The following is a 26,224-nucleotide window of genomic DNA, read 5'->3' on the forward strand; positions in this document are numbered from 1 at the left end:
AAATAATAACTTTGGACATGTGTGCGTTCCTATTACTTTCTTTATATCATGTTTCTATTCTAGCATACATGTATTTATGGAGCATAATGTATTTATGGAGCATAATGTATTTACAGTTTTATTCACATGTTTTCAAGTTCTGGTGATAAATAATGCATTCCGATTATTGCATAGATTGTAATGGACACGTGTTTGTGTGTGTGTGTGTGTGTGTCCGTAAAATAACTTTTTGAAGGTTGTACTGATTATAGTAAGCTAATGCTAAGCTATTTGCCAGCAATGTGTGGCACAGTGTTTGTTGACATTATACAATGCATTCTGGGTGTCACGTAAACATCTGTCAGACCAAAGATGTTATAATGAGGTGAAGGAATGGTGCAATCATCTTTCGAATAAACTTCCGAAAGTGAATGATCGTAGACGACACACCCCCTTCAACATGCATACTGCAAACAGACCAAACTCATCTTTCCCCTCTTTGGTTGATGCGGGGAAAAAAACATGGCGGCGCGCACAAACTACCCATTGTTCGATTACTTTTGATTTCTCGAAAGTGTTTTACGAAATTAATTAGATCAATGTTGAGTTCACCTGTGATGTGATGAGTTATAAATAGTAATTGCTATTAGCTAATTCATATAGTGGTTTCTGTCAGCTGAGAGCTCTCTAAATATGACCGCTTGTGTTACTTCAATCTTACTTCAGGACTAATGTAGCCTACATTTTCCAGTTTTGATAATTGTGCATGCTGTCGCTACTTCTGTGAATGTTTGCACATTGCATCCAAAAATAAATGGGTCACATTCAGGACATAACTTTGTAAGGCCTGTGTTTGTGCAAAATGTTTCTGTGAAAAACCAGTGTGGCTAGTCAATCATAACTAGACGTTCTAAATAACCATTCTAATCACACCGGTTTGAGCTTACGCTGCAGGGACCACTGTAGAATGATCTCACCTGTTTGTCACCTTGTGACACTGAACTCTATCAGAGAAGTAGTTGGTAAACCAGGCAAGGCAATCATTTGAGAAACCAAGGCTGTCGAGTCTGCTAATAAGAATGAATACGGCTGCACAGTAATGTCTCTTATCGATGGCGGTTATGATGTCGTTTAGAACCTTGAGTGTGACTGATGTGCACTCATGACCAGCTCTGAAACCAGATTGCATAGTGGGATTCGAAATGGTCAGTAATCTGTTTGTTAACTTGGCTTTCAAAGACCTTAGAAAGACAGGTTAAGATAGATATAGGTCTGTAGCAGTTTATATAGGTCTGTAGCAGTCTGATATAGGTTTGTAGCAGTCTAGAGTGTCACCCCCTTTGAAGAGAGGAATGACCGCGGCAGCTTTCCAATCTTTGGGAATCTCAGACGATACGAAAGAGTTTGAACAGGCTAGTAATAGGGGTTGCAACAATTTCGGCAGATAATTTTAGAAAGAGAGGGTCCAGATTGTCTCGCCCGGCTGATTTTGTAGGGGTCCAGATTTTGCAGCTCTTTCAGAACATCAGCTATCTGGATTTCGATAAAGGCCTTGTAATTCCAAAAACTCACATATCGTAAAGATTTTTTTCGAATTTCTCTCCTTCATGAGGAGGAAGGATAATGAAAGTTCACAGAAGTAACAAGTACAAGTAGACCTCAGAAAGTACTCACACCCCATTACCTTTTTTCCCCCCACGTTTTGTTTTTAAAGCCTGAATTTAAAATGTATTCCATTTTGTTTTTGTGAACCTGGCCAAGACACACTACACTATAATGTCAAAGTGGAATTATGTTTTTAGACATTTTTACAAATTACATTTTAAAGCTGAAATGTCTTGAGTCAGTAAGTATTCAACCCTTTTGCTATGGCAAGCCTAAATCAGTTCAGGTGTAGAAATTGACTGAAGTTGCATGGATTCACTCTGTGTGCACTGTGTTTAACACATTTTTTTAATGACTACCTCATCTCTGTACCACACCAGTGTTTCAAAATGATTGAAGCAACATCCCAAAAATATGGAACATGAAAATATATATCTGCAGAAAATATATATCTGCAGAGGTGCACTTTGAAGATGCTAAGACTGTTTACATTTACTTTCCCTCTGCAAACAAAACATGTAATTAATAGAAAAAACAGACTATCCCATAGTAGAATAGTTTATCCATTTCCCTAGTCGGCTTGTTGTTTTGTGTTCAATGCAAGGGAAATACTTCTCTCAAAGAGCATTCAACTCAACTTTTTTTTGAGTGACTTAAATTGTGATTAGACAGATTACATTTTTAGTTGAGCAAGAGTAGTGGCAATTCTCCCTTGGCGTTGCCACCACATGTTAATAGGCAAAAAGGGGGCATGTATGTTGACATTAGAGGTCGACCTTTTATGATTTTTAACGCCAATACCAATTATTGGAGGACCAAAAAAAGCAGATTAATTGACCAATTTGTGTGTGTGTATATACGTATGTGTGTGTGTGTGTGTGTGTGTGTGTGTGTGTGTATTTGTAATAACGACGATTACAACAATACTGAATGAACACTTATTCTAACTTAATATAATACATCAATCTATTTAGTCTCAAATAAATAATCCATAAACAAATTGTTGGAGAATAAAGTAAAAGTGCAATATTTGCCATGTAAAGAAGCTAACGTTTTAAGTTCCTTGCTCAAAACATGAGAACAGCTGGTGGTTCCTTTTAACATCAGTCTTCAATATTCCCAGTTGAGAAGTTTTAGGTTGTAGTTATTATAGGAATTTTAGGACTATTTCTCTCTATACCATTTGTATTTCAGTAACCTTTGACTATTGGATGTTCTTATAGGCACTATATTATTGCCAGCCTATTCTCGGGAGTTGATAGGCTTGAAGTCATAAACAGCACAATGCTTGAAGCAAATGCGGGAAAGTGCTGTTTTGAACTCTTACGAGCCTGCTGCTGCCTACCACCGCTCAGTCAGACTGCTCTATCAAATATCAAATCATACACTTAATTATAATATAATAACGCACAGAAATACGAGCCTTGCGTCATTAATATGGTCAAATCTGGAAACTATCATTTTGAAAACAAAATGCTTATTCTTTCAGCGAAATACGGAACCGTTACATTATTTTATCTAACGGGTGGCATCCCTAGGTCTAAATATTGCTGTTACATTGCACAACCTTCAATGTAATGTCATAATTATGTACAATTCTGGCAAATTAATTCCGGTCTTTGTTAGGAAGAAAAGGTCTTCACACAGTTTGCAACGAGCCAGGTGGCCCAAACTGCTGCATATACCCCAACTCTGCTTGCACAGAACCCAAGAGAAGTGACACAATTTCCCTAGTTAAAAACTTCTTAGGGCTGCATTTATATGACAACAGCCAGTGCAAGTGCAGAGCGCCAAATTCAAACAGAAATCTTAATTATAATTCCACAAACATACATGTATCTTATACCATTTTAAAGGTAATCTTGTTGTTAATCCCACCAGTGTCCAATTTCAAATAGGCTTTACAGCGAAAGCACCACTAACGATTGTTAGGTCACCGCCAAGTCACAGAAAAATTCAGCCTTTTTTTCCAGCCAAAGAGAGGAGTCACAAAAAGCACAAATGGAGATACAATTAATCACTAACCTTTTATCTTCTTCAGATGACACTCATAGGACTTCACGTTACACAATACATATGTTTTGTTCGATAAAGTGCATATTTATATCCAAAAATCTCATTTTACATTGGCACGTTATGTTCACTAGTTCCAAAAACATCCGGTGATATTGCAGAGAGCCACATCATTTTACAGAAATACTCATATATATAAATGTCGATGAAAACACAAGTGTTAGACATGGAAATATAGATACACTTCTCCTTAATGCAACCGCCGTGTCAGATTTCAAAGAAACTTTACGGAAAAAAGCAAACCATGCAATAATCTGAGTACAGCTTTCAGACAACAAAGCAGCCAAAAAGATATCCGTCATATTGGGTAGTCAACATTAGTCATAAATAGCATTATAAATATTCACTTACAAAGTTCCGTTACTGTCTGTAGAAACATGTCAAACGATGTATGGAATCAATATTTAGGATGTTTTTAACATTAAACTTCAATAATTTTCCAACCAAAGAATTCCTATGTCTGTAGAAAAAAGCAATGGAACGAGAGCTAACTCTCTCGTGACCGCGCCTCAGAGCCTGTGGCAATCTGCCAGACACCTGGCTCAAACAGCCCTTATGAGGCCCCACTTCACAGTAGAATCCTCAAACAAGTTTCTAAAGACGGTCGACATCTAGTGGAAGCCTTAGGAAGTGCAACATAACCAATATCCCACTGTGTATTCAATAGGGGCTGGTTTGAAAATCGACCAACCTCAGATTTCCCACTTCCTGTTTGTAATAACTGTTTGCATTTCTTCTCAGGTTTTTGCCTGCCATATGAGTTCTGTTATACTCAGACATCATTCAAACAGTTTTAGAAACTTCAGTGTTTTCTATCCGATACTAATACTACTATGCATATATTAGCAACTGGGACTGAGGAGCAGGCCGTTTACTCTGGGCACCTTTCATCCAAGCAGCTCAATACTGCCCCTGCAGCCATAAGAAGTTAAAAGAAATTCTTGTTAGCAGGCAATATTAACTAAATATGCAGGTTTAAAAAAATATATACTTGTGTATTGATTTTAAGGCATTGATGTTTATGATTAGGTACACATTGGTGCAACGACATTGCTTTTTTCGCGAATGCGCTTGCTAAATCACCTATTTGGCAAAGTAGGCTGTGATTCAATGATAAATTGACAGGCACCGCATCAATTATATGCAACGCAGGACAAGCTAGATAAACTAGTAATATCATCAACCATGTGTAGTTAACTAGTGATTTATGTTAAGATCCATTTAATTCTAGCTAGCAACTTACCTTGGCTCCTTGCTGCACTCGGGTAACAGGTAGTCAGCCTGCCACGCAGTCTCCTCGTGGAGTGCAATGTAATCGGCCATAATCTGTGTCCAAAATTGCAGATTACCGATTTGTTATGAAAACTTGAAATCGGCCCTAATTAAATCGTCCATTTCGATTAATCGGTCAACCTCTAGTTGACATAATTGTAATCCAAACCCAACCCTCATGTAAGTCGTGATGAACTCTCAAAACATTTTAGACGAGACTGACTTCATGATTGAAATGATACTATTTACACTTTGTAGTACATTTTGAAACTAGAATATCATATCAATACCACAATGGCCACATTGGCCATTTTCAAAAGGAGAATTTGCTTTTTTGATTGTCGCTCTTTGATTTGGATTTGTAAGATTTTTTGGAAAACGTGGTCACACCAAAAAACATTTTACTGAGATTTTACTGTCATTATGTTACCAAACTTTACATATGCCCTGTTCGAGTAAATGTGTTTTTGTAAAAAAAAGATTCTGGGGAAATTGTTAAAAGTAGTCCTTGTGCATAGAGTTCTATGGTTTTTTAAACTTTGCAATCAATGTTTTTTTTGTTTTGGCATACTTGTAAAGTGAAAAATCTGAGTCTGTGTCATTCTGTTACTGTGAGGTGCCCCAACACTTATTCTGCTTTGTGAAATGGTCCTTCGCGGCATAACACTTGCTCTATTTATTGAATTGCCTTCACAACAAGTTTCAGTTTTAGAAACTGTAATTTACAAAGATCTGAGTTTTGAGATTTCTATATAAAGTGCACAATTCCTCTCCCTAAGTGATGATGTTTAGGTGTTTTTCGTTGCCATAAGTGGTTTATCTGGATATCTGAAATAGGTGGTTTCACCCTCCTTTTCCTCCTTCCTTCCATGATAGGTTTCCAGGAAGATGCGGCTGTGAGCTTGCTCACAGTGCTGATCCTGTGGGTCTTCACCTGATCGTGACCATGGGGATATGGCCGGGGGGTGTCCGGGCCTGCATTGCAGGCCAGGAGAACTGCTCTGCCAACAATGAGTCCAAAGACTACTGTTACTCAGCCCGTATCCGCAGCACCGTGCTTCAGGGCCTACCCTTTGGAGGGGTCCCCACAGTCCTTGCGCTGGACTTCATGTGCTTCCTGGTGAGTCTGCCTAGAGATCTCTTGCCTGTATTTCAAATAGATTCCTAGCACCCATTCCAGTGCTGCAGGTTTTTCTCACTCCCCTGTAGTTAATTTATTGATTTGTCACTGATTCATTGGCCAGAGATTATATTTACCTGGGATCCCAGGTTTGTGTACAGCAATACTTCTGACCTGAAGGTGAGGATTTGAGAAAAGGGGTCCTAGTGACTTTATGCTAACCTGCAATGATCACATAGGTATACAGTATCTATGTGTGTGTGTGTGTGTGTGTGTGTACAGTACCTTTGGAAAATATTCAGACCCCTTGACTTTTTCAACATTTTGTAACATTACAGCCTTATTCTAAAATGGATTAAATAAACATTTTGACAAAGCGAAACAATGTTTTGCAAATATAAAAAATAAAAAATGCTTATACTATTCAGACCCATTGCTATGAGACTCCAAATTGAGCTCAGGTGCGTCCTGTTTCCACTGACCATCCTTGATGTTTCCACAACTGTGGTAAATTAAATTGATTGGACATGATTTGCGAAGACACATACCGGTCTATATAACATCCCACAATTGATAGTGCATGTCAGAGCAAAAACCAAGCCTTGAGGTTGAAGGAATTGTCCGTAGAGCCCAGAGACAGGATTGTGTCGAGGTACAGATCTGAGGAAGGGTACCAAAAATGTCTGCGGCATTGTAGGTCCCCAAGAACACATTGGCCTCCATCATTCTTAAATAGAATAAGTTTTGAACCACCAAGACTCTTCCTAGAGCTGGCTGCCCGGTCAAACTGCGCAATCGTGGGAGAAGGGCCTTGTTCAGGGAGGTGACCAAGAACCTGATGGTCACTCTGACATAGCTTTAAAGTTCCTCTGTGGAGATGGGAGAATCTTCCAGAAGGACAACCATCTCTGCAGCACTCTACCAATGAAGCCTTTATGGTGGAGTGGCCAGACAGAAGCCAATCCTCAATAGAAGCCACCTGATAGCCCGCTTGTAGTTTGCCAAAAGGTACCTAAAGAATCTCAGACCATAAGAAGCAAGATTGAGATGCCAAGCATCACAACTGGAGGAAACCTGGCACCATCCCTACAGTGAAGTATAGTGGTGGCAGCATCATGCTGTGGGGATGTTTTTCAGCGGCATGGACTGGGAGACTTGTCAGGATCGAGGCAAAGTACAGAGATCCTTGATGAAAACCTGCTCCAGGACCTCAGACTGGGGCAAAGGTTCACCTTCCAACAGGACAACGACCATAAGCACAGTCAAGACAATGCAGTAGTGGCTTCAGGATAAGTCTCTGAATGTCCTTGAGTGGCCCGGACTTGAACCCAATCTAACATCTCTGGAGAGACCTGCAAATAGCTGCCCAGCAGCACTCCCCATCCAACCTGATAGAGCTTGAGAGGATCTTCAGAGAAGAAAGGGAGAAACTCCTTTTAAATACAGGTGTGTCAAGCTTGTAGTGTCATACCCAAGAAGACTCAATGCTGTAATCACTGCCAAATGTGCTTCAACAAAGTACTGAGTAAAGCGTCTGAATAGTTATGTAAATGTAATATTTCAGTTTTGTTATTTAAAAAATAAATAATTAGTAAACATTTCTTGAAACCAGTTTTTGCTTTGTTAAATTTTATATTTATTTAAACATTTTTGAATTGACTGGAAGTTAACACTGCATGAGGCACCTTTCCGTTTTGGAGACGGCAATATTAGACTTTTAACATGGTGGGTTAGCTAGTTAGCTTTGTGCCACAACAGATAGCAAATATCCTAACGTTATCTACATTAAAACATTTAGTATTTTGTCATTGTCCAGCATCAATGCCCTTTCAATTATTTCATTGAAAAGGGATCAATTCTGTATGGATTTATGACTATTAGATAGTCTAAGTTAGCTAACTACCCTGCTATGTTACGTTTTTGGGAATACTAACGTCGGCTTCTGAGTGCTTCTACTACACGAAAACACAGGTTCATTTTTTCCTCACCAAATAATTACCATATCTTTCAAACTCTGTACATGTTATGTGATGGTTTTGACACATGTAATTCATATTTAATGACTTCTCCCATGGTTTGCTTGTGTGTTAATGCGCAGGGGGAAAAAAATGTTAAAAATGGCTCAGGTCAATTGGGCGGGCCTACATAAGGTCAACAGGGCTAGGATATTCAAATCCGGACCAGTAAGTCCGTCATTAGTGTTGATTTTCTTTTCTCCCTGGATGTTAATTGATGTCATTGATTGGTCTGAGTCCACTCAACCTTGTGTCCTTGTCATTTTAGGTCTGAATCAGTCCCCAATTTACAGGGGAGGAAGTGTATGGTTTGACAAATCTTATTCTTATTAAATCCTTTAGAAACTTTACACCCACCCAACTATGGATTTCAAATTGGACAAGTCGGTCAGTGAGTTCAATGGTACCATTTTCTTTTTGACCAGTCCTAATGGTTTGGCTGTAGTACTGGTGTGGAACAGGATGCTCCCGTTCAGGAATAATTGATGGTAACATCCATAGTGCTTTGTGACCATGGGGACAATGGATTGACCTACATAGAGGCTGACTGTCTGGCAGTGGTGTTATTCAAATGAAGCTGTATTGTCATTGGGGCTCACCATCTACTGTTGTCTTTTAAAGTATGCTACATTCACATGGCCACATGCTCATCTCCTCATGTATTGTAAAATGTTACTGGGCAGCCAAGGTCACAAAGTGATGGGTTATGGCTGTGCTTGATAAGCATTATCAATAACTATATATGTGTCCAGAATGCGTTTTCACCCAAAATGACAGGGTCTGGTGACCAAATTAGTGTTCTGAAGACATTTTGTAATGTGTGCCCTCAAAGATCCCTGTCTCTCAAGGATTTTGTTTCTTAGGACAATGTCAACTTTGACGCTCATAAAGCAGCATATAGCAGGTCCCCCTCCCAAAACAGGTTTCTGTCTGTTCCTGGTTAAATAAAGGTTAAATAAAACATACTAACAACATGGACATGATATCATAACACAATGAACAGATGAAAAGGCTTGTTTAGTCAATTTATTTCATATTATTACTCACGTCTTTGTCAGCGTAAGGAAAATGTGAAATATATATGCAAAACTCAATCATTTTTGGAATCTGAACTGAGTGACGTGAGTAGTGGCCTTTTTATACTTTGACATTTTCTTAATTACCCTTTAGAATTAAGCACCAATGTTGCTGCTTTCTATTGTCATCCTCTAATCGTACTACATTTACCTCCTATAATATGAAGTGTGGTCTGAAATGATTGACACCCTTGATAAAGATGAGCAATAATGACTGTATAAAATACGTAATTCAAATACTTAATTATATTTTATACTGGTACAATTTCTCAGAGAAAGATTTTGTTTAACATTAAAAAAAATATTCTCATGGGTAGGGGTCAAAATTGACATCCCTAAAGATTCTTATAAGTCAAAGTCCAAAAGGCTTCTTAAAAGCTTCTACCCCCAAACTATAAGACTGCTGAACAATGAATCAAATGGCCACCCAGACTATTTACCCTGCTGCTACTCGCTGTTTATCACATATGCATAGTCATTTTACCCATACCTACATGTACAAAATAACTTAGCTAACCTGTAACCCCACACATTGACCCGGTAGGGTACCCCCTGTATATAGCCTCATTTTTATTTGACAATTTTTACTTGAGTTTATTTAGTAAATCTTTTCTTAACTCGTTCTTGAGCTGCATTGTTGGTTAAGGGCTTGTAAGTAAGCATTTCACTGTAAGGTGAAACCTGTTGTATTCAGGGCATGTGACAAATACAATTTCGATTTGATTATAAGTAAAGTGGCCAAGTTTTGTTTTGTGTTTCAGATTTTGTGCTCAGTAGAAATTAATGGTAAATGTATTGTCATTTGAGTCACTTTTATTGTGAATAGAATGTGTTTCTAAACCCTTCTACATGAATGTGAGTGAGAAATTTAGAGGGTCAAAAGTCATACCCCACAAGACATGCTTAACCTCCCTGGTTTGGTAATGGTGAGAGGGTAGCATTTTTGAGGGGTATGATCTTTGACCTTCTAAATTTCTCACTCACATTCATATGTAGAAGTGTTTAGAAACACATTATTCTATTCTTATTTGCAATGTCTCAAAAATGACCACAATAGATAATTTACCATTTAATTTCTATTGGGCACAAAATAATCTAAAATGGAGCCAAAACGAACCGTGAAGGCATCCAATAAGTTTTTGTAGTGTCAAGCTTGATGTAGTCATTGCATACTAGGAATATGGGACCAAATACTAATCTTTTGACTACTTTATTAATAAGAATCTTTTGGTGTGTCAATTTTCACCCCGACTTTTTTTTTCTTCTCTATCTTTCCATTTTTTTGGAGTGTACAATATAACTTTGTTCATTTTTTCCCCCATCATTATTGTTCATCATTATCAAGGGTGTCAATAATTTCGGAGCCCACTAAGTGCTTACTGGTCCTACAATTTGTTTTTTTTAGAACAGCAGTGACATTTGAATGATACACAGATGTTCTTGGGGCTCACCCAAAAAACACCAACGAAGAGGAAATCATAACACATTACTTTCCTCTGTGCTTTCAGGTGCTTCTCTTTGTCTTCTCAGTACTGCGGAAAGTGGCCTGGGATTATGGACGCCTGGCATTGGTGACAGATGCTGACAGGTAGGCCTAACAAATGACTCTGAGGTGTTACATTGTACGCACATTTAGGCATACACGTATACTGCCCTGATGTAGTCCTACTGGTCATTAGCCCTTGTCCGTTGAATTGTGAGAATGACTTGCCTGTTATGACTGTGTGCCTTTAAGTAACCCCATCACCATTCCTTCCTACCTCTTCCTTCAGGATTATTGGTTTGCAAGTCATTCAGGGAGACTGAATGACTCACTGTCACTTACATACTACTCATTTCTGGAGCTGTATATGAACGACGACTGTCTGGGCTGCAGGGTTTGCTCACACAGCAGAGCAACAAAATAGGGAATATTTTCACCAGTTTATTATTGTAACCCATTGGGATACTTATTAATCAATTATGATTCATCTATGGTTTGGGTATGTTGGTCATAAATATGGAAATAATTTCTAACTAGTTAGCATACTTACTGTATTTTACTGTTGTGTCAAATCGATCACCTTGAATGTACATGATTTGGTGCAGTGCATTAAGAAGAGAAATAACACGTTTTGAACTCCTTGAGTACTGAATCAGTCATTCACTGAGAACTGGGTCTTGTCATGGTCGCTCTGCTCATATCGACCTCATTATTTCTCCTCCAGGCATTTCCCCATGCAGACACATGCACATACATACTTTGGACATGGTCAAAAGACAAAATGAAAGGGTTAGCTTTCTGCCTCCATCTTATTTTTATAGGGTTAGCTATCTGACATTAAAAGTTGACTGTCATATTATACATCAGTGATCATGAATTCATGAATTTCGTCAACCAATTTGTTCCATAAAACAAGCTTATACTTAGGGGACTTGTCCAGGTAATCCAGTGTATACTTGCACTCTGTAATGACGATGTAGGCAAACCTTCTGGCAGTTGTCCTTTTGGGCTTATGTCCTACTGGGGAAATATTGAGAGAGTTGGCCTTGCCCAACCAGACACCGGCTTATGCAAGATTTTCAAAACTGCCACAACAAATTAGTTTTGAAAAATATTCGGTAGCACTTTTATAATAACTCCACATAATAATGTATTTGTTAATTGTTTCTTAATCATTACTACCACATTTGTAAATGTTAGTAACCTAGTTATTCACACATTTATAAACAACTTTAAAAGTAGGTCTATTTGCTTGGCCTCATCTAAAGTGTGGGCTATTTCTACTTTATAAATAATTCATAAATGTTTTGAGTATACATTGTAATTTCACAAAAAGATGCACATGCCATAGTAGACATTCCAGCAGTACCTGATGCTCCATAAGGTCTCAAAATGACCCAAGAACATATTAATGGTTAAACAATAAGCACATGGTACAGAGGATGTTTAAGAAAATATATGGAACATTTTATTCCAAAGCTGTTTAATATTGTAACGTGTCAATTCATACATACTCTTTGCTGAGTGAAATACAATTTTTGGTCTGAAAATGCTAACATAAGCGTTTCGTTTCTACGAAAACCAAATTGTAGTTTGAGGTCACTCCTTAGGGCAGTCTAATCTTGTGTAATTTGGTCAACTACGGGATTAAATTTTGTTAAAAAAATAAATATATATTTGGACAGGAAGTAAATTCTGAGACCAAGGTCACTATTCCAGACGAGCCTTGCAGAGTTCTGGTCCATAAGTGAGTCCCAGTTTGCGAAGTCTCCACCCTTGAAAAAGGAACCCCCCCCCCCCCACCAAGAATTTGCTTCCACACTGTAGCTGCACATGTGCATGGGTTCACTTCATGAAGCTAGAGCGTGGTAGGTACGGGAGTAAAACAGTGAGGGAGTTTAGCCTTGCGCTTCTACGCTCTTAGGTTGTTGCGGAAATTACCCACTATGCTGTTTACTTTGTTCACCTACGTCATATCACTGAGTGTACCTGTAGCCCTTTACGCTTGTACCCGTATACAGGTTGAAAATAGCAGATTTTGGCACTTAAGCACCTAAAATGGAACACAGTGGCTGTACAGTAACATGATATAAATTGCATCAGAGCTCAGGCTTTGCGCTATATGGGTTTTGACTGACAGCCGTTCTGAACCTGAGCACCAAACGCATCAAGAAGTTGCCCCCATCCCTCCTGCTAATTGGGCAACTTTTGCACATTTTTTGTTTGAGTGAGGGAAATGCTGTAAATTTAAGAGGACTCAATGAATTTTGAAAGATGAGACATTGAGGATTATAATACATACCAATTTGATGTCATACTACTGTAGCAACACTTCACATTTCCCTATCACATTTTCATATACAGTGTTTTTGATGTACAGTTACAAGATGACATGGCGTCATACCCTGGGTTGTTCAGAACAGAATAAGCCTATGTTTGTCTATTGTGATTTCTTTTTGCAATGGGACACGCGCCTGAATGCACTCATGACTGCTTTCTATGAGCACCAAAATTACAATCTGTTTCTCTGAATTGCCCTGTGAAAGCCTAACACTCAAGATTATATTTTATAACTTAGCTATTCGTAAACAACAGTAATTGGTGTGGTGGGGGATGCAGAGTTATGTTCCAAACCAAACAACTACCAGTGTCCCTGCCCTAGTTCCTCAAGGGCACAGCTAGGAGAACAAACAAAAAGAACACCTTATCGTTGAACTCTTCTTTGAGTCATAAAACTACATTGAAATTACTTAGGAACTATGCACACTTTGGAGGGGGTTTTGGCCACTTGGAGACACATGTTAGTCCTCTCAGTCAAACCCTTGTAATTTTTTTGTAATGTTGCCCCCTATTTTGAGTCTCAGCTTTACATTTACTATGTTACATCTAGTCTTTGATGAAAGGGTGTTTTTCATTATAATTATTTTTTACAGTAAATATCCAACTCTAATAGTTGATTTACTCTTTTTAGTATCATTTTAGTATACTCTTGCAATTTTACACTTATCTGTGTTTTGAATTAACAGTCAACTCCATCAGTTTACATTTTCTCTATCAGTTTACTACTTCTGAAGTGTAAGGGTGATGCCTTATTTGCACATCTTAATGTGTCACGTTATGGTAACTAGCAAAGTAATATCCAATCCCTGTTGGTATCCAACTCAAGGGAAGATATCACGACTTGCATTCAGAAAGCCTGTTGGAGCATGAAGTAAAAAACTAAGGATTATAAACAATCAATGTACATGCAAAAAGACAGATATTAAAAAACAATTAAATAAAAATCTACCTGCACCGGAGCATGCTGGGAAATATGAGAGGCCCCTCCCACACCTGTGGATACTCCATAGATTTAACTCCCTGTCTCTGTTTACTCTTAATTAGGTAAAAAGTACTCTGTCCCAACTAACTCCAGAGAGCGTATCACGCTGATGGTTAAAATAACTCAAGTGGAGTCAATTTAACCCTAACAATTTTAACACTGATTTCAACTCTCCTTGATTTACTGTGTACCAATCCTGGATGGCCCCTTATAAGTACAATAATAGTTGAAGACTTATTTGGTTACTTTAAAGTGACCTGGGTCTGCTCATGGATATGATGTATGAGATTTCTATTTCTATATTTCTGTCCTCCCATTCATTTAAAGGACTGAGAGAGAGGGGCAAACCGTTTCCTGCTATAGTCCCACAGCTGACTGAACAATCTCTTTTGCGCCACATACTTCCTGTTTTCTTGTCTGTCCCGCTCCCTCTCCCTTGTCACTCCCTACACACACACACACTAGTGCTGAGTGATTTAATGTTTTTTTAGGATGATTTGGTTACGGTTCGGTTTTTGAAAAATAGTCACGGTCTTCAATATTGGTAAGATTTGTTTTTCTTCTGTACCTACACATAATAAAACAATTAGCTAATAAAAGCCCCATGAAGGTAGTGACTGCCAATATTACTGCCTATCACTTAATTCATTCACAACTTTACTTCCTCTCATGCGGTCTGTGTGTTGTTCCCCTGAATTACATCAACCAATGTGCAAATTGCTGCCGGTTCATAGTCCAAAAAAGTTTCCCAGCTCTCCCAAAAATTACGCCGCTGACAGAAGTGGAGCCACTGCCTGCATTGGCCATATGGTCACGTACTGCACAGCGCTGTTGTAACTTTCCACCGTCTGGCTTGCACAGCAAAGCTGCTCTACAAGCAAACACATTTTTGGGTGGGAAAGAGAGACAAGCACTTATTGCTATACTAACTGCTCCTGCGCCTAGATGGAGAAAAACGCACCCTTTTGTCTCCAAGAACGGGCAGCTGTCTGCAAGGGTGGATTGTGGCCAATGTACTTAATTACCACATTTTCTGCACTAAACTATGTTGAACTTCCCACAGTTTGTACTGGATTTGATTTCTCTCTAGAGAAACAGCGTGGTGAGTTCAGATAAAAACGTTGGTCAATGAGTAAACCGGGCCCACATTTTTGTTAATTGGTCAGCACTAACAGACACACGCGCACACACACACATACAGAGCTGTTTTCTTGCTTTCAGGGGCTCTTTCAGAGCTGTGATGAGGCAGGGGTCACCAGTGTGGGAGTTGTATGTCCGTGTGTGTGGTGAGGGGATTGTGGGGTGACATTTGATCAGGGCCCATGTGATGGATCGCCCCTCAACCTCACTCCGCCTATGGCTCTCATAAACCTGTCCTGCTACATTGTGTAACATCTAATTTGTTGACACTTCAGGATTTCTATCCAGGACTAACCTTAATGAAGTAAATGTGTACTCCTTTTCATGCCGATTATGTTAATTTTTCCTGTTTGTTTTGTTTGTTTCACTGTGAAGATCGAAGAAGCGTTTCAACGGATTGGAGGAGCGGGAATAGTATGTTGTTTTTAAACACGTTTTGATTATCTCCTGGTTTTCCAATGTCATCTTCTCTCTTCCCTGGTTGCTTTACTGTCCTAACTGTACTTGTCCTGCTCACTGGTGGAATAACACTCTCTTTTTTCCTTTCAGGTGTGTGTGTGTGTGTGTGCTTGCAGTCCAATTCCATAATGTACTGCAATCAACTCCAATTGGGGTGTCCTGTGGGTTGGTGTGTGTGTGTGAGAAAGGTTTATGTGTATCTATCTTATTAACAAGCAAGATGGTTTGGTGTGAGGGCTCTGTCACTGCTTTTTGCTGTGGATTTATTGGGTGTTGACTCTGACTTTGGTTAACCCACCATAAGTGCCTTGTGTGTCATTAACCATACTGTTGACTTCCACCAGTGTATCTGCCATGGCTTCTGATGCTTTGACTGTCACCTAACATATGAATCTTTTGACATGCATGCTTCCTTTTTACATATTTGAATATAACATAGTCGGAGAAGAGAAAAGGGTAACTATGATACACTGAGAGCAAATAATACAAGGTAAATGGTGAATCAGGGTGGATGTGAACTTCCCTAGGCCCTCTTGCTGTGGCGTCTTTGTGAATCCTTGTGACATTACCTGTGATAGCACCTCCCGAGTGGACCCTTTAGACGATAAGAAGCCAAGTTCTCAACAGGCTGGGTTCTGTCAAAAATTGACCCCTTCCCCTCTGTCCATTCAGGGCTATGAAGGGGTCAATAAAGGCAGAGGAAAGGAGTGTTTTCAGATTGGAATCCAGCTAGAAAGTGGAATGTGGTCTTCTGTCCTGACGGATAAATGCCCCCATTTCTGTACATGTCGTCATTGGACTAAGTTTATTGTTGGACCGTGGTAGATCTTCTGTTGTAGGATGTAAGAGTGGGAGATTCCAATACACACCCAGTGCTGCATCTAAAACAACCTATTTGTAGACTTTGGACCCTATTCAAAATCGCTAACTGTCTTTCCGGAATAGGTCAAAAACAAATCCTACCCTTCAAGAAATTATGGAGTAATACTGTTGTTGTTGAGGCCAGGCACCACACTGATGGTGTCCCCCCCCCCCACCCCCTTAATCACAATCATCTAGGTTGTAGAGCCCCACTCTGGAGGTGTCATAATACCCTTAACCTAGCAGTCAAACAGGGAAATGGTTCCAATCATTTTATTAAAACCATTTTTCCCACAGGGGATTTTAGAAACACTTAAAACAAGGGATGTGTTTCATGTAGGCTTACCCTGGCGTGAAGTTTTGATAACCATGTAAATCTCTCTCGTTCAATGTGATTTTATCAATATATTCGGCTTCATTTACTCTCTGATTCGAAAATGCTAATTAGCATCAAAGTAGACATCATGCAAAACTACAAATTCCTGCAAGGTCCTGCACATCATCTCTAGCTGACACCTTTACTAAAAAGTATTGTGTCAATTTAAAACTTGCACAAGACAGTTCACAGAACAGTCCGTTGTAGCCAATTTATTAATTACTACATTTAGCTAATGTTAGATGGTTAATCCAGAGGTGACCTTTGCCTTGATTCGGCAGTCTCGTTCAGATCTTGGCATTTGTTATTCTTTATGATAGCCACATTAGCAGCTAATTAGCATTTAATTTTGGGGAGGTAAATACAGGCAAATATATTGATCAAAGTCACCTTGTCCTAGAGAGTTTTACATGGTTATCCAAACTTCACGCCAGGGTAAGCCTACACGAAACACAGCCCTTATTTGAAGCGTTTCTAAATCCCCTATGGGAAAGATCTATGGTGGAATAATTATTGGAACCATTTCCCGGTTTGACCGCCTAGGTTTTATGGGTATTATGACTCATACTGTGGTACTCAAATTAAATATGCAAATATTTGCATATCCTGTAAATCCATTTTTCTGGAAACTGTCATTGTCAGTCATTAGGGGTGGCAGGTAGCCTAGTGGTTAGAGCGTTGGACTAGTAACCAGAGGGTTGCAAGATCGAATCCCCGAGCTGACAAGGTAAAAATCTGTCATTCTACCCCTGAACAAGGCAGTTAGGCCATCATTGAAAATAAGAATTTGTTCTTACTGACTTGCCTAGCTAAATAAAGGTAAAACAAGCACAAAACATTTGCCCGTAGTGCCTGGCCTTGAGTTGCAGTTTTTTGTTTTAACATGTTGTTTGAGTACATAACCCAAAACAGGCTTTCTTATAGCATAAAAAAACAATTGCTCATGATGAGAAGACAGTTAATCGGTTGAATTGAATACGGCCCTTGGCGTTTAAAGCATAAGACAATGCATGTCCATTGCTCAATGGAGCTCTAATCACAAAATGAGATTATGCATATCAAAGATGGTACACTACATGACCAAAGTATGTGGACACCTGCTTGTCGAACATCTCATTCCAAAATCATGGGTATTAATATGGAATTGGTCTCCCCCTTTGCTGCTATAACACTGCCTCCACTCTTCTAGGAAGGGTTTCCACTAGATGTTGGAACATTGCTGCATGATCTTGCTTCCATTCAGCCACAAGCATTTAGTGAGGTTGGACACTGATGTTAGGTGAACCATTACTCCTCCATCACCAAACTTTACAGTTGGCGCTATGCATTGAGGCGGATAGCATCCTCCTGGCATCCGACAAACCCAGATTTGTCCGGCGGATTGCCAGATGGCGACGCGTGCTTCATCACTCGTGAGAATGCATTTCCACTGCTCTGGAGTCCAATGGTGGTGACCTTTACACCACTCCATCCGAAGCTTGGCATTGCACATGGCGATCTTAGGCTTGTCGGCGGCTGGTCGGCCATGGAAACCCATTTCATGAAGCTCCCGACGAACAGTTCTTGTGTTGACATTGCTTCCAGAGGCAGTTTGGAACTTGGTAGTGATTGTTGCAACCGAGGCTACGCTCTTCAGCACTCTGCTGTCCCGTTCTGTGAGCTTGTGTGGCCTACCGCTTCACGGCTGAGCCGTTGTTGCTCCTAGACATTTCCACAATATTTACAGTTGACCGGGGGGGGCAGCTCTAGCAGAGAAGAAATTTGACGAATTGACTTGTTGGAAAGGTGTCATCTTATGACGGTGCCACGTTGAAGTCACTGAGCTCTTCAGTAAGGCTATTCTGCTGCCAATATTTGTCTGGAGATTGCATGGCTATGTGCTCGATGTTATACACCTGTCAGCAATGGGTGTGGCTGAAATAGTCAAATCCACTAATGTGAAGGTGAGTCCACATACTTTTGTATATATAGTGTATTTCCTCAGGCATGTTAGGCAGCACAATGCAATGGTGGCCAACATAGATCGTGCAAAGCCTTTCTTCAGTCTAAAAATTCTACTGCTAGCACACAACCATTATTTGGCTTGAGGGTACCCTCAATGATGCCTACCTTAATGTCTGGATGCTTGGCATACTTGGGGCACCCTCAGCCAGAGTTGTGTTGGTCTGTTGCACACTGTGTATGTCTCTTGTCCTATAGAGTGAGGGGTAACCCTTTACTTGATACCTCCCTGACAAGGCAGATGCCATAAACCGTCATTACACTGTTGGCTGATTCTACCAGACTTTACAGTCATGACACAAACCATAATCTAGACATCTCTCCAGCCCCACGAGTTTGATGTTTGTGTAGTTACAAATGTTGAACTTGTGGAGCTGGACATCCTATTATGTCATTCACATAGCAGCCTTGTTGATGTTGACCTTGGTGTGGGGAGTTCAAGTGAGATGTTGTGTGATTTTGGTAGTGCATAGTATCTACAGTAAAAAGTCAAATGTAGGATTATCTCATGTGGCAATGACTAAATTAACTGTTTTCTGATTGACGCCTCTGTGCGTACCAAGTCAGCAATGCTTGATTGGCCAGTAATTCCGCTGAGGGTTGATGGGATCTTGAATGTGTCATGTTAGACCCTCCGAGAGATGGAGAGTTTATCAAACTGACTATAAAATATACACAGAATGGCATGGGTCTACAGACATTGTTGAGTAACTGTTATGGTTTCATTAATAAGTTGACATTTTTGATGATAAATATGCAGCAGTGAAACATAATGTGGGTTGGGGTCAAATTATATTTAAATGTTGTAAATTCAGGAAGTAAACTGACATTCCAATTTTCTGTTTACTTTCTGAATTGATGGAATTAAAATGGAATTGACCCCATTAGTTTTTCCTCTAGCCTCAATTCCATTCGGTTTCAAACCACAAATTAACAAACTAAACCACAGTTGCAGGACCCGGTCCTGCCTTGTTCTCTGTGCCTCCATCAAAGCCTGACACTTGTCCTCTGTTTCCAGTGTTGCCTCAGCTCTGCATTCTGAAACGCCAGACCGCTATGAACGTCTCACTTCAGTCTCCAGCTCTGTCGACTTCGATCAACGGGATAACGTGAGAAATCCCTCCCTACTCCCTCCCTCCGAATGTCTCCCCACCACTGTCTCCTACTGGTCACACGTGCATCTCTTTAATCGACTCCATTGGCTTTGCCTCCCATCCCTGTTAAATAATGCAAGATAAGCCGCTGGCTGCCAGCCTTGGATGTGGGTGGAGTCAGGTCCGTCAGACACAGTTTCACTTGGTGACTCATGATGGAGACTTCCCACCCCGTATCGATTCAGTACATAGATGTTTTATCATAAGGGAGACTTACCTCCTTATCTCTCTTGACTCTTCCAAGTAATGCAACACAATATTGTATATGATGATAGTTTGAATTAATATCCTTAAGATGAAATGCCCCAGTGCGTGGAATAGACACTCATACACATTTTCAAACTTGTGACTTTTACAGAAATATAAGCTAAACCAGTCAGTTATCCACACACCAATGTTCCTCAAGAACATTCTATGGAACTCCATACGATATCCCGAGTCATGTGTAGCACTGTAATCACCCTAGTAGGTCAATTCAGTCCACGTTATGTCTTTCTACCTCCTAGCCTTTTAATCCCAGCTGGTAGGCTAAGGCTCTGCCTCCGCTCTCCCTGTCTGTTCACTAAAACACACATCATGACGATTGGGCCACTGCTATAGCTGTCCTGATCACGTTGGCTTTACCCCAGACAGTCCCCTGTTTATTGCCCTCTCTGGTCATACAGTACTTGGACCCCAATTAAATAAATTGCAGATAAAGGAACACCGTAGTTTAATTCTAAATGTTTACACTGTTTTGAGTTTAGGTTTCACATCAACATCCAATGACTATGAGAATAGCATGTTGCTATGTTGGATTTAACACCTCTGATACAGAATAAACCAGAATTGTTTTTTATTTATCTGCAATTGATTGAATTGGGGACTAAAAACGAAAACACTTTATAATGCATCACCACTGTCAAATTATTTGTGTGGAATTTCATTTTTATTTTATTTTTAAATATCCATGTATTGAAAATGTTGAAAAGCGACTGTTTTCAACTGCATATTTTTCAAATGTCTGATTGTCATTGTACATGTCTACACTGCAGGGCTTCTGTTCCTGGTTAACTGCCATCTTCAGAATAAAGTAAGTGAGTCTGTTATCAACGTTCTATGTAAATGCTTGATTGGGAAAAACCTAGAGATCATGCATATCAATGTTGCCACAATAATGTGCAACTGAATGAATAGTAATGCCAATGTGCTAAAGGCCACCTCTGATCGGAACAAACGGTGATAAATAACTATCGCCCTATTTCAAAACGTTCTTGCCTAGCAAAAATATTAGAATCCTTGATTAATTCTCAGCTACAATCTTTCTTATCTATGAAATATATCCAGAATGTTCACCGGTCTGTTTTTAGGCTATGACATAACACCATCTCTGCTGCATCCCAAATACAATATCAGCATGTCAAGTGGCTAGTTAGTGCAACTTCTTTATGCAATTTTACAGCTATCAATTTAGGAGTCTCCAATCTCACCATGTTCAACCTGTGTATAATGCGCCTCAGGGTGGGGTTTGACATTTGAGGAAATGGTAAACGTTGCCCGCGCTACGCTACAATGGGCCGCGCGGTGCATTCTGGGTGAAGGCGCACTCTCATGCAAAGAGTGAATGGGAGTCTGTTGGGCGCTAGCTCAAAACCCAACATTAGCACGAATTTTGTCAAAAAGTACAACATTTACAAATCTTTTCTTAGATGTGAGATAATTAACTTGCTATCCGTAATATCGCATAGCTTTGGAATCGTTACATTGCGTACTTTCAAGGAAAATAGGCACATTCCTCGACATATATACTGACTTTGAGAAGGGATTGCGTGACGATTAGTTTAGCAACCGCGTGACTCAGCATGACAATGTGAATGCGATTAGTCGACAGTCTGCTGGGTGGGGTTTATACGTTCCATTATTCATTGGATTCCTATCTCCTTTCTATAATATCTCTGACAACGGCATCATACAATGCACCCCGGATTAAAGAGGCAGAAAATGTGCTAGACCCTCCGTTAAATTACACATTTCTCGAGGTAGGAATATCACAAAAATATAATCAATGGCTCATTCGAGAGAAGACATCCTCCCGAGTTTTGACATCGGCCAGTATTGAAATCTGACCTGTACGATAGACGTTTTTGCAATCCTAAATATCATATTCCTGTTAACTTCCAGTGTAGTGAGAGCGACTTAATCAGTTCTACGTCATACCGGACGGATTTCTGTCTGCTTGAACCCCAATAACTCGGATGTGTGAACCTTTCCTTTAAAAACTACTTGACAGATCTAACATATTATGTATCTATTGATGGTGTTCAGTTAGGTTTCCTTAATATAACAAAATATGTTCTGCAAGGGCTGATTCTGGGTGCAGTACTTTTTGCCATCTACATGAACAATATTGTTTTTTTCTGTGAATAATTATAAATTGCGCCTGTATGCGGATAATACTGTTGTGTATTTTATTCCCCTCCACCGTGGACAAGGCTCTGTCTGACCTACAGACTGCTTTCATTCTTATGAAAAACACTAATTGCCCTGAAAGTTGTATTAAATACTGGAAAAACAAGGTATATGTTTTCTAGAGCGCTCAACAATGACTCTAAAGATCTGTACCTTGGATGGTGCCTAACTTCATCGTATCTCTGCTTACAAATATCTGGCATTTGGATAACTGAGAAGTTGATAATAAAACTAGGCTCTATAGCAACAGGTCACGCCTCTTGCTTAATTGTGGGAAGCAGATCTTTGTCGCCGTTCCTACCAGTCCTAGACTATGGCGGCACCTTCTACATTGTTGCAGCTGCCACTTCATTAAAGCTGTTAGATGCAGTGCACTTTGCTTTATTACAGGCAGCAGGTTTTGCATTCATCACCGCATTCCCTATCTGAATGGCCCTCTGACTTTGCGTAGGTCCAAACATTGCATTCTGTTTATTTTAAAGCCTGTTTGCTAAAACACCTGTATTACCTAACATTGTAACTAGCCTATTGAAGTGTGAGATGCCATATCCTGTTGCAGGGATGGCTGAGTCTTGAAATTCCTTCTGTCACTACAGATTTCGGTAAAACTGCTTTTAGTTTGTTCTATGAGTGATGTGCGAAGAATCTTCAGAACACCCTACAGTTGGACGCATTGGTGCCTTTCCGGCAATTCAGATTGTTGGTAGAGGGACCTCTTCACTGGGGAATGTGGTTGTTTTTTTTTATCATCGTTTTTTTGTGTGTATTTTGCTTTGTTTCCTATATTCTTTCCTTGATTGCTTGGTCTTGTCATGTAGGGCTCCCTTGAAAAAGAGACCTTTATCAATGGGACTCCCCTGCCTTAATAAATACAATTAAATACTGTAATATAGTAGTTTTTACGTTCCCCACAAACAAATGCTCAAACTATTTTTTAAGAGGGTAAATGGCCTTTGTTTGAAAAAAAATATTGTTTTAGATGTATCCCTTTTGTACAAATCAGTGCCCAACCGGCAATTTGGAAGGGCTGGGTTGTTAAACCATGGGGGCTGTTTGAAATTGATGAATTTACCTGCAAAAAACACAGCTAAATTCCCACGTATAGTAATAAAAAAATATATAAATCTTGCTGGTCACAGACCTGGGCAGAAAATAGTTGTATTTTGTTTGTTTTAAACTTTTCAAATAATCTAGGAAGTCGAATATAGTTTTAAAATAAATCATTATTTCCTTTGTTATTCAAGTACAGGTCTCAGAAAAGCAAATGATATTTGAAAGTATTTTTCATATCTTTCAGATATGAAAGTTTTCACACCCATTGCCCCACATTTTGTTGTTAAAAAGTGGGATTAAGATTTAGTTGTCATTTTTTTGGTCAACGATCTACACAAAATATGCTAAAGTCAAATTAGAAGTGGAAGAAAAATTCTAACATTTGTTAAAAAAAATATATATATATACAGTGCCTTGCGAAAGTATTCGCCCCCTTGAACTTTGCGACCTTTTGCCACATTTCAGGCTTCAAACATAAAGATATAAAACTGTATTTTTTGTGAAGAATCAACAAGTGGGACACAATCATGAATTGGAACGACATTTATTGGATATTTCAAACTTTTTTAACAAATCAAAAACTGAAAAATTGGGCGTGCAAAATTATTCAGCCCCCTTAAGTTAATACTTTGTAGCGCCACCTTTTGCTGCGATTACAGCTGTAAGTCGCTTGGGGTATGTCTCTATCAGTTTTGCACAGAGAGACTGAAATTATTTCCCATTCCTCCTTGCAAAACAGCTCGCGCTCAGTGAGGTTGGATGGAGAGCATTTGTGAACAGCAGTTTTCAGTTCTTTCCACAGATTCTCGATTGGATTCAGGTCTGGACTTTGACTTGGCCATTCTAACACCTGGATATGTTTATTTTTGAACCATTCCATTGTAGATTTTGCTTTATGTTTTGGATCATTGTCTTGTTGGAAGACAAATCTCCGTCCCAGTCTCAGGTCTTTTGCAGACTCCATCAGGTTTTCTTCCAGAATGGTCCTGTATTTGGCTCCATCCATCTTCCCATCAATTTTAACCATCTTCCCTGTCCCTGCTGAAGAAAAGCAGGCCCAAACCATGATGCTGCCACCACCATGTTTGACAGTGGGTATGGTGTGTTCAGGGTGATGAGCTGTGTTGCTTTTACGCCAAACATCACGTTTTGCATTGTTGCCAAAAAGTTCAATTTTGGTTTCATCTGACCAGAGCACCTTCTTCCACATGTTTGGTGTGTCTCCCAGGTGGCTTGTGGCAAACTTTAAATTACACTTTTTATGGATATCTTTAAGAAATGGCTTTCTTCTTGCCACTCTTCCATAAAGGCCAGATTTGTGCAATATACGACTGATTGTTGTCCTATGGACAGAGTCTCCCACCTCAGCTGTAGATCTCTGCAGTTCATCCAGAGTGATCATGGGCCTCTTGGCTGCATCTCTGATCAGTCTTCTCCTTGTACGAGCTGAAAGTTTAGAGGGACGGCCAGGTCTTGGTAGATTTGCAGTGGTCTGATACTCCTTCCATTTCAATATTATCGCTTGCACAGTGCTCCTTGGGATGTTTAAAGCTTGGGAAATCTTTTTGTATCCAAATCCGGCTTTAAACTTCTTCACAACAGTATCTCGGACCTGCCTGGTGTGTTCCTTGTTCTTCATGTTGCTCTCTGCGCTTTTAACGGAGTGCAGGTGCATTTATACGGAGACTTGATTACACACAGGTGGATTGTATTTATCATCATTAGTCATTTAGGTCAACATTGGATCATTCAGAGATCCTCACTGAACTTCTGGAGAGAGTTTGCTGCACTGAAAGTAAAGGGGCTGAATACTTTTGCACGTCCAGTTTTTCAGTTTTTGATTTGTTAAAAAAGTTTGAAATATCCAATAAATGTCATTCCACTTCATGATTGTGTCCCACTTGTTGTTGATTCTTCACAAAAAAATACAGTTTTATATCTTTATGTTTGAAGCCTGAAATGTGGCAACAGGTCGCAAAGTTCAAGGGGGCCGAATACTTTCGCAAGGCACTATATATATATATATATATATATATATATATATATATATATATATATATATATATAAACACTAATGTATCTTGATTAGATTAGTATGCAACCCTCACAGGTGATTATACATGTTCGAATCACCTGTGAGTTGTGGGCTGTGAGTTTCTGGGTAAGTCTCTGAGCTTTTCACACCTGAATTGTGCAATATTTGCCCATTTATTATTTTCAAAATTCTTCAAGCTCTGTCAAATTGGTTGTTGATCATTGCTAGACAACATGTATTTTATTTGTAATAATGACAATTACAACAATACTGAATGAACACTTATTTTAAGTTAATATAATGCATCAATAAAATCAATTCAGCCTCAAATCAATAATGAAACATGTTCAATTTGGTTTAAATAATACAAAAACAAAGTTTTGGAGAAGAAAGTAAAAGTGCAATATGTGACATGTAATAAAGCTAACGTTTAAGATCCTTGCTCAGAACATGAGAACATATGAAAGTTGGTGGTTCCTTTTAACATGAGTCTTCAATATTCCCAGGTAAGACATTTTAGGTTGTAGTTATTATAGGAATTATAGGACTATTTCACTCTTTACCATTTGTATTTCAGTGACCTTTGACTATTGGATGTTCTTATAGGCACTTTAGTATTGCCAGTGTAACAGTATAGCTTCCGTCCCTCTCCTCGCTCCTCACTGTGCTCGAACCAGCAACACAACGACAACAGCCACCACATAGAAGCAGCGTTACCCATGCAGAGAAAGGGGAACAACCACTCAAAGTCT

The 26,224-nt window shown here is 39.4% G+C and overlaps 1 protein-coding gene across 4 annotated transcripts in view; it reads left to right on the forward strand.

The window, feature by feature from the left end:
* LOC135539487 (CSC1-like protein 2) overlaps window positions 1-26,224 on the forward strand; it is a 106,957-nt gene that overhangs the window by 22,375 nt on the left and 58,358 nt on the right. For 3 of the 4 annotated variants that reach the window (XM_064965392.1, XM_064965391.1, XM_064965393.1), the window contains exons 2-6: window positions 5,806-6,049; window positions 10,649-10,728; window positions 15,461-15,499; window positions 19,801-19,891; window positions 20,971-21,008. In XM_064965392.1, the coding sequence (XP_064821464.1) occupies window positions 5,876-6,049; window positions 10,649-10,728; window positions 15,461-15,499; window positions 19,801-19,891; window positions 20,971-21,008 (422 nt within the window). In that variant the 5' untranslated portion in view covers window positions 5,806-5,875. The remainder of the gene's footprint in view (window positions 1-5,805; window positions 6,050-10,648; window positions 10,729-15,460; window positions 15,500-19,800; window positions 19,892-20,970; window positions 21,009-26,224) is intronic. The other variant, XM_064965395.1, reaches the window with a different exon arrangement.

This window comes from Oncorhynchus masou, chromosome 5, assembly GCF_036934945.1.
Source record: "Oncorhynchus masou masou isolate Uvic2021 chromosome 5, UVic_Omas_1.1, whole genome shotgun sequence".
Taxonomy (NCBI): Eukaryota; Metazoa; Chordata; class Actinopteri; order Salmoniformes; family Salmonidae; genus Oncorhynchus; species Oncorhynchus masou.